We start from the raw sequence: 19,906 nt of genomic DNA on the forward strand, positions 1-19,906 counted from the left end.
CTTTACTGCTCTGATGTTTTTTTCCTCTTCTGTAAATTCATGGAGACATCAGTCTGTGCCTCAAAGGAGCTTGCAAATTATTATCTCCAATATGGCCATGCTCGCCATAAACAAGGCCATATTTTAACATCGTGGTGTTATAATTACACCTTAATAAAGACAACCTTTAGTACAAGCTCAGACTGATGAATCACATCACAATTATATTACAAAGAGTTATTAGAAGAAACAAGCATTCATCTTTAGACTCCAAGCTACTTTTAAACTTTACAGCCAGCAAACAAAAAGGGAGATTGAGTCTGGACCTGAGTGTATTTTAAGGCAGGTTAAGCTATATCTGCTGCAAAGTGTTGTGGTAATTTACTTTACAATATAACAGGCTCAAATAACTTAGGTAACACCAGGATATGAATCCTTTTTTATTTTTTTTTATTTTTTTTTTGTGGCATTGTGAAATTAGCTTATTGTGTGCTTTATATGTGCATACATTACTAGAAATGGGATATTGTAAAGAAGTAACAAGTAAAGTTGTTTTGTTAGGCTGTATGATTTGACAAAATAAATAATGTCCAACACTGTCATCTAGTGGTTTAAAATATCAAAACTATTTATACTTGTGTCCAATGCTGTCATCAATACTATTAATACTTGTGTCAAACACTGCCATCTAGTGGTTCAAAATATCAATACAATACTAATAATACTTGTGTCCAATGCTGTCATCTAGTGGTTGGAAGTAAAATCACTAGTACTCAAATTCATACTAATCATACTAAAAATAATAATTACTGCTTACAATCAATAAGACCAACTACTGAACATAAAATGTCACACTTTATATACTGTATGTGCTAATAATGTCTATATCCTTCTTCCACAATCTCATAAATATCGAAATTCATATAAATAAATCAAACCAAATTAAACACATGTGGGCATTTTTAATTCTCACTCTGTAAACACATATCCAAAGTATACAATGTCCAGCCTCTACTGATTTACTTTAGGTTTCTGAGGCTGCTCATCTTGTTTAGGAGCTAATAGTAAGTATAGAATCTGTGTCATACTTTGCTTCTGCCCACATTTCACTAAAGAGAATAGCTTTACTGTAACTTTTTGGGGGGAATACAAGTGAGGCTTTTCTTTTGGTAGTTCTTTATATGTTTTTATTCTATGTAACACAATATGTAAAACAATTGTAAAAGCTATGTTCTTTTCTGATTTGACCAGTGTTAGTTTTTAAATAAGTAACATATTGTAAATAAAAAGTATACATTATATTTTAAAGGTTGGCTTTATTGACAGAGATTCTCTTTGACCATTGGATGGCCACTGATGATGTAAAAACCCATTAGTGCTCACGTATTTTGAGGTTGAATGAGTCCCCTGCCATCAGGGATGATTGCTCAGTGGGGTATCCCTTCATCACATAAACATGAATAAAATTTATTCTGAACATTGTACCTTTTGCGGGGTTCCAGTTTCCCCCTGCAATATTAAAAAAAAAAAACTTTGCATGCCACAGGTATTGCCTAATGATTTTGTGTAATATTGCATAATGATATTTCTATTCATTGTCTCCTTTAACTTTGTTTTCTTTTCTTTTTTTTTTGTTGGGTTTTTGAAACAGAGAGGTAAGTTGAATATTTATTTGTGATTAATGATTAAATACCCCTTGCAGTCCACCAATGTCTAATGCTTTATTTTCATAAATTCCAGAGGCAATCTAAGATCCCAGCTTCCAGGAAGCTTCTCCTGAAGGTACGTTGCATTAAACATTAATTAACTGAACTGGCGAATGTGATAGCCAACAAAAAAGATTTTTAAATGTTCTCATATATTGTAGGCACCACACAGGATATGCAGAATATTTTAATTAAAAAATCCAAAAGCAATGTTTTATCTAATTTTAAATCTGAGGAGACACAAAACTTCCTTTAAAAATTTTCATTAGTAGTTATAATTTGTGCACACCAAATACATTTAGAAACCCAGATAATACATTTATGTTATTAGTTTATAGATAGTAATAGATAAAAAGCAGTGGTGACAATTTTCCTGTGCTATACATTGTGGGAGGAGCCCAACAGTTCTACCTGCTACAGGCTGTCAGCAAAAAACTACAGGAAGGGGGCCAGCACTAGACCAGCCACCCTACACAAAAAATAGAGTGGCAGTGACTGGTCTTTAGTTCTGCACAGAGGCAAAGTTGTATGAAAGATTACAGATTTGCACGCATTAGACAAAGTCCATCAAGATTAAAGTGGGGAATACACATGTCTCCCCACCTCAACAAACAAGTCTCATCATAGAGTTTATAGATAAGGGGGGCTATTTGGAACTATGTTGTATGCAAATATTTACCTGGGTCAGACAGATTTAGAGTATTATTAGAATTGTGTTCCAGGTTCAAACATTCTAGAACAGTCATCTAAAGGCAAGAATCAGTCACAAATAGGAAGTTTAAGGCTTTAAATATTTGTATCATGTCATCAACACTAGCAGCTAAACAATGGAAGGCCTGAAGCAGATTATCCTTTACCAGAAAATTCCAGTAAGCACATGTGGAAAATTCCAAATTGTTCTGAACTCAGGATATAAAAACAGGCTTGATAATAAAGAATTGGCATAGGATCAGAGCTCCGATTGACAGGTGTGAGTTCAGCAGACGTGACAACAACCTCAGGGCAGCTTACTACATATCACTTCTGCATCAAGTGCCTCTACTGAGTTCACTATGCATGAAAGAAGCATTTTCTGTGTTATAGGGGACAAAAGATGGGCCTGATGTGTATGTTTGTGACAAATATAGTCTGGAGCTATTCTACTCTTAATCATTTCTGAACTACTTTTTCTACGTTTTAGAAACTAATTTTTCACCAGCATCTCTATCAATCTTTTATCTCTTAAGGAAAAAAAAAGGGAATGAATGATAGGAAGAATGGAGAGAGAGAGTGGGGAAGGAAGGGAAAAGAAAAAAAAGGAGAGAAAGGCAGGACATTTGTAAGGAAGGAGCTTAAGGGAGAGAGAGACAGAGGAAGGAGAGAAAAAGAGGAGTAGGAAAAAAAGAAGGGTAGGATAGAGGTGAAGAAAAGGAAGGAATGATTAAATGACTAAAGGAAATAAGGGGATAGATTAGTAGGAAAAGATGAAGGGAGGAGAGAGAGGAGTAGAAAAGTAATAAATGAATAAAGGACCACAGGAAGTGAGGAGATAGACTAGTAGGAAAAGATGAAGGGAGAAGAGAGAAGGGAAAAAAAGAAGGAAGGAGAGATTAGTAGGAAAAGAAGAAGGGAAGGAGAGAGAGGGGTAGAAAAGCAAGTAAAAAAGAGTTAGAGAAGCAGAGAGGGAATAAAGGGTAATGTGTTTGTTGCTTTTCTTTTATTTTAAAAGGAAAAAAATATTATGGTGGAACAATTCATTTACTTCAGTACAAACTGGACACAAAATTGTCATATGAAAGTTTGTTTGGTAACATATCAGTCAACATATTACTTGAGTATCTTTTAAGGCAGATCATTCCTTATCTTACTTACCAGAAACTCCAAGAAGCAGCACTGAATCAGCAAGGGGGTTACAGTGAATTTGCATACTTGTGAATTGATTGCTATCATAGACTATTAAGTTTATGTAACAAGGTCAATAGTAACATTAGGCCTTTTTTATTTGTATGTTAACCCGATAATTCTATCAGTGACATTCTTTCTGTGCTAAGATGGCAATGCTCACTCACCAAACAGCACTGTTACTCTAGGATAGGAAATGTACTGAATACTTTTCTTAAAACATAGATGTAGGTGGTGTTTTGTAGACTACACACTGTAAATTTAAAACAATGCTAATTGATAAGTGTAAAAAAGGTATCAGCTTAATAGATTTTTGTGAGGACTGATACACTACAATATATTTAACTGACCAAAGTGGGGTAAAAGTAAAAATTGTAATGGTGTCTTTTACAAGAGGTAATAGCATCATATGGGAGGAATTTAATAACCTGACTGGTTTTATCTTTATATTTGCCATATGACATTTTCTCCAGTGGAGCACTTTGTTTTCCCTTTTTGATGACAACCATGCATCTGGTGTATGCTGATTGGGGCTTATACCTTTATATTACATTATATTTCTGGATGTGGTATATTTTCTGGATGTGGTAAATATAAAGACCTTAAAAGACCTTTCTTGGTGCCATTTATGTTTATATATATTCTTTACCTCTCTAATGTATGTGTGTAGTTGCTCACAAGAGCACAAAAGAATGATATGCATGTCTCCATCCACTTACTTTACAGTATATCAAACCCCAACTTTTGTAATTATTTTTGACAATATAGGATTTTCTGAAACCATGTTTTTTTTCTTAAAAAAAGGTTTTAAGATAAAATTAGATGTACTTTACCCAACGCAAAATGAGTATTGTAGAGATGATCATATGATTTTTTTTAAGACTCTTATGCTTCAAAAAGCCACTGAGGATTTGGAAAATGAGAAGAAAGAAGCAGAAGAGGAGAAAGAACGAAACCTTTCAGAGAAGGTTCCACCCTTACAGTTCACTGGATTGAACCAACAGCAGTTACAGGTCATATACACTTACCACTAAAAATCTTGATTCTTCTATAGTTACCTTTATTTTATACATTCTGCAAATTGGTCTCTGTTACTAACAAAAGTTGAAGAATATGTCAAAAAAGGCTAAACTCTAGCTCAGGATTTCATGTAAACATAAAATTCATGTTCTGAAGAAATAGCTCTTGGTCCATAATGTCTTTTGCAAAAAGAATCCTGAATAGGAGTGTCTGATTCGTTAAAATTAGCCGGTGTACTTTCAGTGTTCTGATGAGGAACATTGCAGTGTTTGCATCGTTTATGAAGCAATGATCCCTTAAGGAGCTTTTCATCATTTATAAAATTCCAACTAAGGGGTACCTAAAATTTGTCTTTTAAAATCAGTGAGCTAATCTCCCACAGGAAATGCCATATTTGAGGGCCTTCCAATAGGACTTTGAGGGATTTGTAACAGTTTACAGAACACCTCCATGCTGCCATATTGAATTGCATTTCTTACCAGTTCCTAGAAGATTAGTTACTGCAGATTAAAATTTAAAAAAATTTAAATTTCATAAAATTTCACAAAGAGGAATCACTCGTTCTGGCTGGTGCACCCCCAGCGGGGTAAGCAGCCAGTAATTTTAGTGGTCCGCGGAACCAAAAAAGTTGGCGACCACTGCTTTAAAACAAGCCTTCACTGACCTCTGTAGTTGCAGGTAATGTGGAACATTCTATTCTTACAGTTTAAAGTGGCGTTGACATAAAGTTTTTATCTCATAAAAGAAGGATTTTCAATAAAGTTTGCCAAAATATTTCAGTATATAAACAGCAATTGACTTAAAGTTTGTTTTTTTAAATTTGAATTTCATATTAGTTACTATGTTTATTGTATTTCTTTTTCTAGGAGTTGTGCGTAAAGCTTCATAAACGGATCGATGCTGTAGATGAAGAACGCTATGATATTGAAGTAAAGGTCAAAAAGAATGATTTTGATGTAAGTCAGCAGCAAAACATATATTTATATGTTGATGCAATAAATGCATCTATTTGCCTCTAAAAATACTGCAAGCATACAATACCTGTTGATGTGCCATAAATACAGTGAGTTCCAGTGACAATGCTGCCTCTGCTGCATTGATGTTTTTTAGCCCTGCTCCACTCTCTTTGGCTAATTTACAGAACACCTTCCCAGTATGTAATAGAAATAATTTAGAGCTTGAAGTTTTGCTGTTTTCACATGCTTGGAATAAAGTTGTCATTCTTTCAAAACTGATATGAAATACAACTTAAGAGGTATATGAAGCTGGCACATTCTTTAGCTTGCAGGAAACCACACCAAACTAAGAAGCCCACTTTTAGATAGGGTTAGTCATTAATCTCTGGAGATTTGGTATTATAAATAAGTGCATGGTGCCTAAAAACAAAACTGAGCTTTAGCAATAATTACATTTTGGTATACACATGCCGGCTTTCTTATGAAATATATACACAAGTCTTTAACATACTCAACATATATCTAACTCTGATTTAACTCTTCAATGTAAAGCTCAGCTAAATATTCCAGAAGGATGTCTGCAGAACATTATTACCAGATTTTTGCACAATTGATTATTGGTTATAAATTAAAGGTTAAAGTGTACCTAAACTCAGAAATTTCATTTTACATAAAAGGGTAGACAACCCTTTTTATGTAAAGTAAAAATTCTGTTGTTTGTTATTTTTTTTAAATGCAACACCCTTTATTTAAAAAAAAAAAAAAGGGTGCAGCACCGCCCCCTAATTCTTGATCGCCAGGAATGGGAGCCCAGAGCTTCCCAGGATACCTACGTCACACATCCTGGGAGACTCTTGTGTGCTCCTTCTGAAGGAGCCTTTTCGCCCAGAGAGAAAAAAATTTGCCGATCTCACGCATGCGCAGTGAGATTGGCAAGTTTCTTTCCCATCCTAGGTCACCTGATCTCGCGCCTGGGTCGGGTGACGTAGGATGAAGAACCTGGAAGAGACGAAGATGGCGGCGCTCTTTAGGCCTACCTAGAACGTATATTTCAGTTTTGAAATGAAACTTCATTATATTATTCATTGGATTCCTACACCTCTCAAGGACACTATGGCCCTGATTTATTAAAGCTCTCCAAGGCTGGAGAGAATACACCTGGGATGGATCTGGTCCAGGATTCAAAACATTTGCTAGCAAATAGCAAATGACATTGAAGAAATCTATTCCAGGTTTGCTTGATCACCAAGCTTCATTGGTGAAAGTGTATTCTCCCCAGCCTTGGAGAGCTTTAATAAATTAGGGCCTATAAATTAGTTACACCTACTGGGATTCTCAGCTCCACTACCCTCCTGCATCTAATACTTGTCTTACTCCTCCTGCTGCGTTATCTTAGACATAATGAATGGCTAAATAATGAAATATGCATTATCTGATTTTACAGATCAATGCTTTAAACCAGAAGATTTTTGACCTCAAGGGAAAATTCAAGCGTCCCAACCTGCGCAGAGTGCGTATCTCTGCCGATGCCATGCTTAAGGCTCTGCTTGGATCAACACATAAGGTTTCTCTAGACCTGAGGGCCAACCTGAAGTCTGTAAGGAAGGAGGATGAGAAGGTATGTGGTTTGCAACAAAGATATTTAGCCTGTCATACACTATTTGTGTAAGAATATGCTCATAAAAACAGGAACGAGAAAGAAAAATGTTGGCTGTAGGAAGAGATCAGCTTTTCTTGTTTTTGTAGTGCTAACTTTAAAATTCAGGGAAAGTCTCAGCTTTGATTGATTGTCTATGGGCAACATCACTATAGGTATTTTTTTGTTTCGAGAGGTTTGAAATGATTAACCTTTGTTGTGGTCAAACTACAAGCCTGAATGAAATTAAATTGAACTTAACGATACTTATACTTATTTAATTGAACTTATATTGTGCCCCATTTTTTGCTGATACTTACCTTACCACACTACACAAGGTGAGAGATAGCAAGTGTATGTGCAAGTACTTCAACCCAGCCGACACCCCCCCCCCCCTCCCACTCACCCCCGTGAAGGCTCTCTGGGAAGCTGATTGGCTGCTGAAGGAATGGAAGGAAAATATGAGCAGCAGATAAAGTTGGCTCATGGTCCAGATGGAAACAGATAAAAAAAGATAAATAGATGGGAGCATAGGATTTTAAAGTGAGGGATAATTGGAGAGTAAAGCTTTGTCCAGAGATGGGTTTTAAGAACAAAAAAGCTTCCCAACAATATTTCAAAGCTCTTTTGAGAATAGATTTAAATTTATCATTCTCATATTATTAAAACTGAATGCAATGACTGTAATATTTTATATAAAAGCAACTAAACCGGTTTCTGTTCTCCTACTTGTGAGAGTGAAGCAACCACATATAAATCACTCATAACTGCTTGGATAAGTTTATGGTAGGCCCCAGGCTGCTTACTTAGGATTGTTATTCCACTGCAGAAGCAGTATAGCCAGCCTCATTAACAAGGGCATTGCATTGTTACTGACGCCTTTAAAACAGAAGACCCATTAATATGGATTTTTCTTCTCTATTACACTCTTTCAGAAGGCAAATGCCAGCAGCATTACTGACTTTTGGCCAACTCAGGCTATACAGATGCTCATATGCCACTGTGTTTTTTGGCCGCCAAGTATTGTGTATTATTCTGAGGTTTTGAAAAGTTGCTTTTATTAGCAGATGGGGATTGACTTTCCATGCAATTATTAAAAGAGGACATACCAAGAAAGTAGTTTATTTAAACAGACCCTACCAGTTATCTAAAATACTTTAAAGGGAATCCTCCCTCAAGAGAAGAGACAAGTAGTATTATCAGACAGCCCTTGTCTTTGGCATTGACACTTTTGTGAGTGTTGGGTGCCGCTCTACTTGTACATGTTGTGATTGCTTACCTTAAAATCTACATTATTTCTGTGTCCTAGAGTATTTTAGGAGTGGAAGGGTGGAACCATAGCATTTGGCAAAGGACTGAAAGGAGGTAGCAGCTTTTTAATTCTTTATAACTCTGACAAGCTTTAAAAGATGTATCCATACTCTATTATCCCCCATTCTAACCTTCCTAAAAAAAGTATAGTCATGTACACTCATGTATAGCCTACCCTGCTCCAATCTCCAATGGGGTGCTTCTTGTTTGGCTGCTGAGATTTTTTATTAGTTAATGGTGCAACTGGATTTATTCACAATTGATTTTCATTTTTTTTTTTCAGGAGAAAGCTGTTGAAGTTACTGACTGGCGTAAAAACATTGAAGCCATGTCTGGAATGGAGGGCAGAAAGAAGAAGTTTGACACCAGTAATGCATAAGAAAGGTAAGCGGTTAGGTCGTATGGCATTAAACAAAGCTAGACAAGGCAAATGCAACCTAGTAGCTCTTTTGTGATGGGTATAGATTTGGAAAAGTTTTTTTTTTATATATATATCTACACCACAAAAAAATCAAAATAAAGCAAACTAGTTATATATAAACAGTATGTGATAATGACAGGCCATCATGAGGCATTTCAGGTAAAGCTTGCCTTTCTCTAAAGGTAATTTTCCATATCACACAAGGTCATCAGAAGGTGTTTGCTAGGCAAAAACATATTTAATGGTAAATTGCAGTGTTGACCTTTTAATGCTTCAAACTACTTAGTATCACCAAAGAAAATATTGACCATGATCCTTGTAGGTCAAACTCACTGTGAGATAATGCTTTGTGTGGTGTCACTATTTAGCTGATAGCACATTTTCATGAATTGTTGTTTCAGTATATGCCTAGACAAAATAGTAATACAAAAGACTTATCAGTACATCTCTACAATATATTTACATATCCCCATGTTTTGTCCATTTAAAAACAATTCAAGTACAGAAAGTTACATAAATTGGCAGAAATACACTGCAACGTACTGTTATGGGAGACTAACTGTATAATCTCCTATCTAACCGCTGCAAAGGGCAGTGGACAGAATTGATTATTTTATTTGGGGATTCTGCCAGTAACACACATTTTGTCCTAGCATGGCAATTCACTGTACAGTTTCCAGAAATAAAATAGGATCACACATAGTTCTGTTTAATACCTACATGTGTAGCAAGTTAAAATCACCTCTACTGGTTACATCACTGTTGATTTAGCTATCATACAACTGACAGCTCATACAAAAAAAATCATATTGTAAATACATTTGCTGATTTTGTTCGATGGAAACATGATTTACAGTGTTATTTACAGTTGTAATGCTTGACTTTCAGCCAAGGATTATTTTGTTATGAAAGGTGAGTTACACCCATATCTACTGAGGGCTTAACTTAGGGAATGATGGCTTACAATCTACAACCAACCTTCCGCATTCTGAATTTTAGGGTAAAAAAAATGCTTTCTAAAATGCACACCTAGCCAGGTGCTGAGAATGAATGTGCACAATTGGCATTTTGGCCTGGCCAATCAGATAGATGAAAATCCTAAACCCAGAAATAGACTGGATGAAGATAGCAAGGTACCCACAATTCAGTGAGAATGGTTGAGTTTATTTAAAAAAACGCTTGGCCTGAACAGGAGAGTTTATTTATAAAATTATGATCATCTTACAGGTAAGTATTTTTTCTTATTGCAAAAGGACACTGTCTTCTATTGCATATAATGTACCATTGAAAATGTTTATTTATACCTGTATATTACCTATCTAGTCCATCTGAAGGTGTAAACCTTTAAATTGATCTTTTTCTATCTTGCTCCTTTTGGTGTGTTTGGTAGGGTCTACATACACTATAAAACTGTAGACAGAGTATGAATCTCATTGAACTATGACAGTTTACACAGTATTCCAGGTCCATAATGTGCTGTTTTTGACACTGGGTAGACTACGTATCCTCTTTTGGAACAGGGACTGCTGGAATTGTTGTTCTCCAAAGGGCTACTCTAAACATATGAGCAACAGGCCTCCCTAGTGTTGGGGACCCTTCCTTTCCTTCCTTCCTTCCCTAAAAAGGACTTTACCAACCTGTTCTCTGGCAGCTGGATCCTTTTCCACCTGACTGCTATGGGCTTTAGGTGGGCATTTGTCTTCCTTCCCGTACAGTTGAGAGCTGCTGGACATCATTAGGAGAAAGTACTATTTATGATGCCCCTACATATATAGCATACATAACGTATATAGCATACATAACATACTGAGCCTTCAACCCCAGAGTTTTGGGCTATCCCCACTGCAAGTAAAGAATTTTCCCAAACCTGGAGTTAGGCTTTAATCTATTGTTGGTCCAGCAACAACCAATTTGGTAATAAACTCTCCATTTTTGTAACTTGACTGCACTTACATACAATAACTCTTGTTTCTGCAGTTTAGAATGCAGAGTAGTGGGGTTTTCTTACACTAAAAGAAAGCACCGAACTGTATGTAAATATGGTCATGGTGTCCAATGAAAGGCTGTATACAGGATGAACGTCAATTATTGGAATTATTTTTGGGGCATTTTTTGGGGGGGCATTACATGTTTTGGTAATGTATTTTGCTGTATGTTGTTTTATTCCATTATATCAATTACATTTTTTCACATTTTTTTCAGAGAAGAAGATTCTAAAGATTTCCAACAATCTCCCCATTTCCCAAACACAACCATAAATTGTGAATGTTCCATCTTTACAAAATGTTTACCTTAATTTCCAAAAAACTGAATCTGCTTTCCTATGAGAATCCATACAGTAAGAAAGAATCTTTCAGTAAAGGGAAAATGGAACACAATTTTTGAGCTATAAATTTAAAAGTGTATGTTTCAGTTTGGAGAATTTTTAACTTTCAGGTACTATTTGGTGTCCACTCATAAAACATATTATTATTTTATACATGCACTAATAACCCCTTAAATTGTTCAATTTATTTGGAATATAGCAAAGAAACAGATTATGCTTTATATTCAATATTTCCCTTTTCATCACTTGTATCACTGTACAAAATATAAACATCATTTAGATAACCTTTGTCTCATGTTGTCTGTTTTTTAAACTTTAAGAAATATATTGTGTCTTCTATAAATCTTCTATTAATCATAATCTCCTGCAGGCTCTGAAGGGGATGTGATGATGTCCTGGTCTTGGGTCTTTTACTGAAAATACCACAAGGCTGTTACACAGCTACCAGAACCTAAAAGTGAATCTATTGATTGTCTTTGTAAGGGATATGGATGCAGCCTTTGCTGGAAACATAGCAATAAGATTCTGCCAAGGGAAACCTGGATATAAGACGATTTGGCCTACCATTGCAACCATTTTTTGGTGGTATTGGCCTTTAATAATAAACTATATTTTAGGAGAAAGTACAGCTATGATTTTGGTCAACCTGAAGCATTTTTTCTTTTCCCGGAAGGCTGTAGCGGGATTATACCGTTTCCTCCTATATCTTATTATGTCCCTTGTTATCACGCCAAAAACAACCACCTCATGCAGCTATCTGTGATGGGGAAAATGCTGCTGCATTGATCTAGAATTCAAAGCAGCATTTTCATAGACATGTTAATACAGTGGTAGAAGATATGTTGATTCATAAGCCTGCAGCTTGTCAATCAGCAGCTGGCCATACTTTGTCCTGTTTCTGGATTGATAGCATGGCGTCTGTTGCCTAAACTCTCCCACTGTGAGCTGCAGGGGCTGGGAGGGGGAGTATATGATACAAACATGTAGGAGGATTTAGTTAAAACTGCTTTTAATAATATACCATAGTAACTGTAATTGAGACCTGTTTAAACTGTCATACAGAAGATTTTAGATGTACTTACATTTATTTTTTAAGCTGCTGCTTGTTGACAAATTTGTACTCAAAAGTGAACACATGGCAAGCCATAGATCACACTCTCAGCTTGTAGTCAATAGAATATTTTGGAGCAGTGTGTAAAAACACCACCACACACAGTCCTTCCATAATATTTGCATGTCATAACAAAGGAATGGAAAAATAGACCTAATCTTGTGTAAAGTCTTGAGTTAATATGTCCTTTAAGTACAGTTAGTAGAGCATTTCTGCAAACTAGGCTAGAGATCACCTTTAAATCACCCACAACAGTGTACTATTTAAACAATATTTCAAATTAATTTGTATAGTATACTGTGTTTTTTTTTTATTACTTCTGATTTGAGTAATTACCTCTGTGTAAAGTTCAAATGCAAGTCACTGATATCTGCTTGTATTCTTCATTAGCAAAGTGTAGAGAAAAACTGCTAAATGTGAAAAGTTTTTCCCTCACTCTAAATCAAGTAGGTTGTCAGAAGATGCAAGATCCCTAGCCAGAAAAATTAGGGGAAAGCTGTCTGTGTCCCGGTTGCATATTTTCCCATTCCAGTCTGGTGAAGTGTTGTCAATGGGACAGGAAGTGAAGCTAAATCTCTTTAGAGCTAAAATCAGACTGTCATTTTTAGAGCAGTCAGTTTAGAGCTGCTAACCAGCTGTCAACCACTCCAAAGTCCTAGTTAATGCTAAAGTGAATGATAGCAGTTGGAATCCCTTTTTTTACAGTCATGTGCAGCTGCAGTACATTTTTTGAGATGCAAGATGCTGCATCCCACCCTGGTCTGACACTCCAAAGTGCACCTACAAAAAGCAGCCTGGAATTGCTCCTGAGAACCAAGTGCTTGAAATAGGTGTCAGGTAGATGTTAATCATACACTTCTACACCAGTCTGAACATAGCCTTACAGAGTCCAGGAGAGCAGTAAAACATGATAGGAGTACAAATTGTTTCCCATTCTATCGAAATATAAAAAAACACATTTTTGATTTGACATGTGTGTTGGTCATCTATTAATACATATTTAAACCCCTCCCCCCTAAAAAAGACAAATAAATCTAGTAAAATAACCACCTGAACTTGAAATATAAACAGATTCTTTTTTTCAGATTCTGTGGATTCATGTCAAGCCAACTATTTTTTTTATTATTATTTCCCTTATTAGGAAGTCTGAGAGACCTAGCCCTGGGGTGTTAAGGGTTAATAAAATGTAGTAAGGCTAGGAGGGGGCTGTGCTAGTGTGGAGCTTGGGGTAGGAGGGGATTAGGAATAGAATGAGTTAAAAGGGGCTGGACAGAAGTGAGAGGCCCTCTTTTGGAAGAAAAAGTTTGTGTTAGGTGGGGAGAGGGAAATTCACTCCCAGCCCAGCTTAGGAGACAGTCTTCATCAGGTGAAGCCTGGCTGCATACCAGAGTAGCTGGGTGTGGTAGGGGGTGGATTTTGTGAATCTCCCCCCTTGGTTAGGCTAGCAGGGTTGCAGCCTCTGAGGCACAGGCCTTCGGTGTGCCTGAGGAGCCTGATCCCCCCCCCCTTTTTTCAGGGGACTCGGGGAATACCTGGGAGCCCCTTAAGGGCCCCTTCTAGCTAGCGGCTGGGTTAAGGGAGTCTCAGGCAGGGAGCAGTCCAGTCCCCCCTAGACGAATCCCCTGTCTGTGCTGAGCTTTGGGGTAGGGGCTGCAGCTGTCAGGGTGGGCAGCCCCTGATCCCCTGGGAGAGAGGCCTGCAGGCCTGGGGCCTCTCTTGAAGCAGGGGTCCCTTCATATTGTGGGCCCCCTCTGGCTGGCTGCGTTGCACGCAGGGGCTGTGGCCGACAGGGAGCGCAGCCCCCGATCTACTGTAAGCAGGCCTGGGTTGTGTAGGCCTCACCTATCTATTATCTACTGGGACATTGCGTGCAGGATCCCCAGGACCTAAAGTGACGTCACAGGTGACGCGGCTGGCTCCCCAGGACTTGTAGCTCCCCTTTAGGTAGGGAAGCTCCCTTCAATTATACTGAGCCAGGCACCAGTGTAAGCTCCCAGAGACCGGCTGGCAAGCCCCAGAAGAACGGGGCTGCCAGGTAAATGTTTGGTGGCCTAGGGGGAGGGGTGGGGGGATGGTGTATGGGAATCACGTTAGGGGAAGGATAGAGGTTAGAATAATATGGGAAAAGGGGGGGGTTAAGTTGGTGTCAGGCTGGTGGGTGGGGGGGGCAGGTGTGGTGGGGAGTGCAGCGGGGCTTTTAGGTTTTTAGGGGGTTGTTGGCTATTTTGTAAAGTATGAGGTGGGGGTCACATACAAGGGGGGTGGTTAGAAGTGGGGGTCTTGAAATCCAGAGGGAGAAAACTGGGGGGGAGCGGGGGGGGGATTTGGGGCATGCAATGCAACTACTGTTAGGCCAAATAGACCTGGAGGGGTTGTGTGTGGGGACGTTTGCTAGATTACCTTTGGAGCTACTTAGCCTGGCGTTCAGCAGGCTGGTAGATAGCTGACCGTGTGAAGAATCGAGTTTGTTAACTTGGCAGGCAAGTAAGGTGGTGGTGGAGGAGGTAAAAAAACTAGTAAAAAGTGGAATGGCACTTGGAAGGCAAATTGGGGTCAAGACAAGGCCTTGGTGTCAGTACTGGAGGATGATATGCTATATTTCTCCCTGGTGTCAGTACTGAAGACGGTATATATTATTACTCCCTGGTGGCAGTGCTGTGGGATAGTATGCATTGTTTCTCCTAGGTGTCAGTGTGGCGGGATATTATTTGTTATTACTCCTTGGTTTCAGTACCGTGGAGCAATTTGTGGAAAAGCGCTTGCTTAATGGAACGGTTCAACACAGCTCAGAGTATGGTAAATGCGGCGGTGGGCCATTTCTGCGGCCGGGAATGGAGGAAGACGAACTAGCAGGATGGTATTCAACAAGCTCAGCGAGTGTGGAGGATGCGCTCAGGTGTTAGGTTTCACACGTGAGCACTGTGGTGGTTGGGGTCTTGGAAGGCAAGGATCCAGTGCTTTGGTAAAGTAGTGGAATTAGACAGGGCGGGATCCTCTTTGGTGGGATCTCCCCCCTTATAGTGAACGGATTATTATGGCTCCTGAGGCGGTGCTGGGCCGCTAGGGGCCAAGGTGGAGATGTTGGAAGGGTTCAATTCTTGTTGGGTGGGATTTTGCCTTCTGAGACCTGCAGCCTGGTTGTTTGGGTGTATACCCGGGAGTATGGAGTTTGATAACATTATAGGTATTATTGTTATGGTTAGGTATTATTAAAAGGGAGGTATTAGGTTGTTGGTTAAAGAGGTTATATTCAATGTAATATGTTTGCGTTAAAAAATTCTGGTTAAGTAATAATTATAATGGAGTGTTATGTCATGTTAATGTATGCTTGCATATCAAAAGTGTAAATGTATTTATTTATTTGTCATTTATTTATTATTGGATATTTGTTAATTACTTGAATGGTTAGATTATTTATTGGTGTTTAAATAAATACCTGCTTGCCAGCCAATTTAAATCCAAGATTGGTGTCTGGGCATTTAATGGTGGGGGAGTAGTTGGTAAGCAGGTCGGGGGGAGGTGGAGGTTCTGATGGTGGTGGTGAAGGATGGGCTAGAAAGTCAGAGCTACCCTGGTTATGGCTCTTTTTTTCTCAACTGACAGAGGATTTTTACCTTTATTGCCAGAGTGTTTGCGTTTTTCTGTACGAACACAATTACTAATTAATGATGCATGGCATATATCCCAGGCACCTAGTGATGCATTTATGCTGTGATGGGGCCAGATATCCTCAATCAGAATTGTTGGCATAACTTTGTACTGATCCTGCCAGGTAAATAGAATAAACACCCTAGTTCAACCTAAAAAAAAAGTATGAATATAAAAGGGAAATGATAGTGTGTGGATGCATGATGCTCTTGCAGTAAAATCTGAGCATTATTTTTTATGAGACATATATTTTTACAGGTGTAATGTTCCAAATTTAATAACTGTATTTCATATACTCATCTGTGTTCCCTCTAGACTGCTGAGTTGTTTTTTTTGTTTGTCTATTTTTCAGTATCTATATACTGTAGCCCTGAAATATCATACAATGGACCTAATTTAATAAAGCTCTCCAAGACTGGAGAAGATAGATTATCATGGAAGAAGCTGAGTCATCCATCAATCCTGGAATAGATCTGGTCTAGGACTGAAAACATTTCCCAAATAATATCAAATGATTTTAAGAAATATATTCCAGGTTTGATGGTTCTCCCATGATAGTATATCTTCTTCAGTCTTTGAGAGCTTTAATAAATGAGACCCAAGGTGTCACTGACTACATGGAAGCATTGGAATCAATCATTGTCCCTAGTAGGACCTTACAATATTAACAATCATGTTTTAGGATTTCAGATGGAAACTAATTATCTCACTGTTGTGCTAAAGAACAACTTCATTAATTGCAAATTACACAGCAACAATCTACTAATGGGCAAATAAATGCTTTGACCGAGACTATGTAATGACAATGTAATTTATGAATGCATGGGGTCAGTACTACATAGCACACAGAGTGCAGCAGTCAGGACAAGATGGTCGTTTAGAGAGAAAAACCGGGAAGTTAATAAAATTGTTTAGAATACCAAATTCGTACACAGAAAATCACAAAAAAAAAAAAACAAATATATCTTTTACTTCCAGTAAATGTACTAAGCCTGAAAAAATGAATGCAGCTGTCACATTTAAGGACCAGTAGAATACATTGTAATATTGATTTTGAGTTTAGCTAGCCAATAAACATTTTCTGGTAGCACCTAAACAATGTGGCAAATGTGCAGCAGATTTTGGTTATATCCAGGCTAGCTAGTAATGTGAACTATATTTGTTGGCAGCCCAATGGATGCCCTATATGATCATTTATTTCAAAAGCAGTCCTATTCTTTGCAGCTATATATATCATAGTATAGGAATACTTTGACCGCTGGTTGCTGCATTTTGTTCTAAAATAAATGAAAACAATATTGTCAATATTGTCATTTATCCGCTGTTTTGCTCTGTCACTATTTTCCTGTGATGTCTTTTAAGGTCACTAAGTCTGTTAGGCAGAGATGAGTCTTCCTCCTGATTAAACACATTTGTCTGCTATCAGTTGCTATTCAGAAATTACAAGTTTGTTCGTCTTTTCCTTGGTCTGTGCACACATGGCATTAGACAGTGGTAAACCACACTGTCCAGATGGCGAATGCAGGGGAATTATTTATTCTAGGTTAGCTGTATACTTAACAAGGAGACAGCGATGATTCACATTAAAAAGAGTCAGCAAAATCAGGACACTGCCGGATACCAAGGAGTATAAATATTAGGATTCTGTGTTATGGCAACTTAAAGTAAACTTGTGTTTTGTCCATTCAAAAATTAGATTTCGTTGTCAGGATTTTGAGTGGTGGGAGTGATGAGAAATATGTGGAACTCAAGGTTTAGGTAAAGTTGTCACCTGGCTGGTGAAAATGTAACTTTTGGCCAATATTATATTAAGAAAATAAAATGGAATAATATTAGTATTATTTCCAAGAAAAAGAGGCAACCCTGCATACAAGGGATCCCCTGACTCGTTTTCCTTCTTCTCAGGATGTGACAATGCTTTTGCTTAGCAATAGGCTAATTAGGCACCTAGAACTCTAATATTACATCAGGAAAAGAAACCTTAGCTCTAACGGTTTACTTGTACTTTCCTCCTGCACAAAGATAATTGAAATGAGTATGTGCTCAATACAACATAAGAAACAACATATTTTTTTATATAGCGGGCACCTAAATCCACCTGCCACTATTCCCATATGGTGTTAGAGCTACCCTGGAAATCTTATGCAAAAACTGATTTTCTTAAAGTATGATTTGGGCAGGGCTAAGCGTAACTCCCCCCTCCAAGCTACCCATGTGACCTTGTTCTAGCTTGTTTATAGGATGCTAAGTCACCCAAAAATACCCCACATAAGGAATCTTAGACTTTTCCAAGGGGTTCTGTGTGGTTTTTACAGTGAAAATACATGTTACCATAGTTGCACTTAGTTCATGTATGTCCTAAAATATACCAGTGTTTCAACCAGAGTTCCCCAACAATACCCCCCACCCTCTCTGTATAATTATTGCAGCAATTAAAAAAACTAATAAAACATGTATTTACATGCCTCAGATATCTAGCTAAACCAGTGGTAACATTTAAATCTGCAGTCTTCTTAATTCTTGACTGCAGAGTGCTAGGGTTCTTCTATGGGTGTCCACATTTGGTGATGTGGTTATATCTTATTGTTTTTTTAACCACAGGGTTCTGACAAGTCTACATGTGGTAGTGGTGGTATGGTGACTTTTTTTTGTCTCAAGATGGTTTTTAAACTATCAAGGGGCCAATAAAAGTGGAATTTTCCATTAGACCTCTTTTTGTGTTGCCCAGTTGATATTATTGATGACTAATTTATATTTTATTTCTTTATATAATAATTAGGTTGGAATTTAGGGAGGAATGACAAAACCTTACAATGAGTAGTTACACAGAAAATGTGGAGAAGCCTGAACACTGAAACACACTGCAATCACTTTATTTATATGTCATCAAAAACCTATGGGCTGTGGTTCACCTCCATACGTCCAAAGTCTGCGAAGGACAAAATAGAAATAGCAATGCGGTGTTGGCACCATTTTAGAATAGAGACACATGACTAATTTGTTTTTCTGCTCAGAAATACAGTGAGTTTTGGTTTCCCATGAAGTCAATGTGTTTATATAGCTAATAAATTTTATTGACAAGGGGAAAATAGTTACTCAATATGAAAGGGTCAAGAATAATTTTGTGCTTGGAATCACAAGTGAAAAATGTCATCTAGCAGCAAAAAAGATGAAGAAAGAAAAAGGCAAAATTAACGTAAAGTGGACCTAAACTCAAAATTTTTACTTTTTATAAAAGGGTAGACAACACTCCAGTGATCAAGACAGAATGGGAGCACAAAGCCTCCCGGGATACCTACGTCACGCATCCTGGGAGTCTTTGGGATGCTTTTTCTGGGCATGCACAGAAGGAGCCCTTTCATCAATGGAAGAAAAAAATTGACAATCTCACGCATGTGAAGTAGGATCTGCAATCTTTTTTCTCAATCTACTTTCACTCGATCCTGCGCCTGCGCAGTGTGAGATCGGGGGATGCAGGAAGAAGAATTATTATCCTATTCAAGCCATGAACAAAAAATGTATATATTATGAGACGTTCCTTTTTATTACACAAACATTTTTTTTGGTGGACTTGCATTGAGATTAAAGGATCAGTAATATGTAGAACGACTTATTTTAACAACTGGTACATAAAAATAAGGCTTGAAAGGTGAGACCAGGGCCAAAAAAGTGGAAATATAAATGAAAGATTAGTCAGAACTGCTGATCAAATACTCCAGGATTGTGTATCAAATAATGGAGCCGTCTTTGTTCAGGCATTGCCGAGGGTCAGCAGTTATATTCTGGACTTGGACTGGGTACTGTTGTATTGTGGAAATGCAACCCAGAAAAGCTGCAACAGTGTGAATCCAGCAATAGTTGCCAGCTTTGAGATGAAACAAATGATATCCTGTTTTCTGTGGTGGTCTTAG

At 37.8% G+C, this 19,906-nt stretch overlaps 1 protein-coding gene across 1 annotated transcript; it reads left to right on the forward strand.

Moving 5' to 3' along the window:
• The first annotated feature begins 566 nt into the window (after positions 1-566).
• Positions 567-11,520, forward strand: LOC140323360 (troponin I, slow skeletal muscle-like). Its single transcript, XM_072400356.1, has 7 exons — positions 567-1,634; positions 1,720-1,761; positions 4,448-4,579; positions 5,453-5,542; positions 6,987-7,160; positions 8,773-8,873; positions 11,113-11,520. Exons 3-6 carry the CDS (start codon positions 4,454-4,456, stop codon positions 8,866-8,868), a joined length of 486 nt encoding a protein of 161 aa, XP_072256457.1. The 5' UTR covers positions 567-1,634; positions 1,720-1,761; positions 4,448-4,453; the 3' UTR covers positions 8,869-8,873; positions 11,113-11,520.
• Positions 11,521-19,906: the final 8,386 nt, after the last annotated feature.

The sequence above is a fragment of the Pyxicephalus adspersus genome, chromosome 2 (genome assembly GCF_032062135.1).
Source record: "Pyxicephalus adspersus chromosome 2, UCB_Pads_2.0, whole genome shotgun sequence".
Classification (NCBI taxonomy): domain Eukaryota; kingdom Metazoa; phylum Chordata; class Amphibia; order Anura; family Pyxicephalidae; genus Pyxicephalus; species Pyxicephalus adspersus.

Excerpts from the sequence above, each read along its gene's own strand:
- LOC140323360 (XM_072400356.1), top strand. The coding sequence starts at position 4,454 with ATGCTTCAAAAAGCCACTGAGGATTTGGAAAATGAGAAGAAAGAAGCA. Across the intron at positions 4,580-5,452 it reads TGAACCAACAGCAGTTACAG|GAGTTGTGCGTAAAGCTTCA; the intron begins GTCATATACACT and ends TTCTTTTTCTAG. Across the intron at positions 5,543-6,986 it reads TCAAAAAGAATGATTTTGAT|ATCAATGCTTTAAACCAGAA; the intron begins GTAAGTCAGCAG and ends CTGATTTTACAG.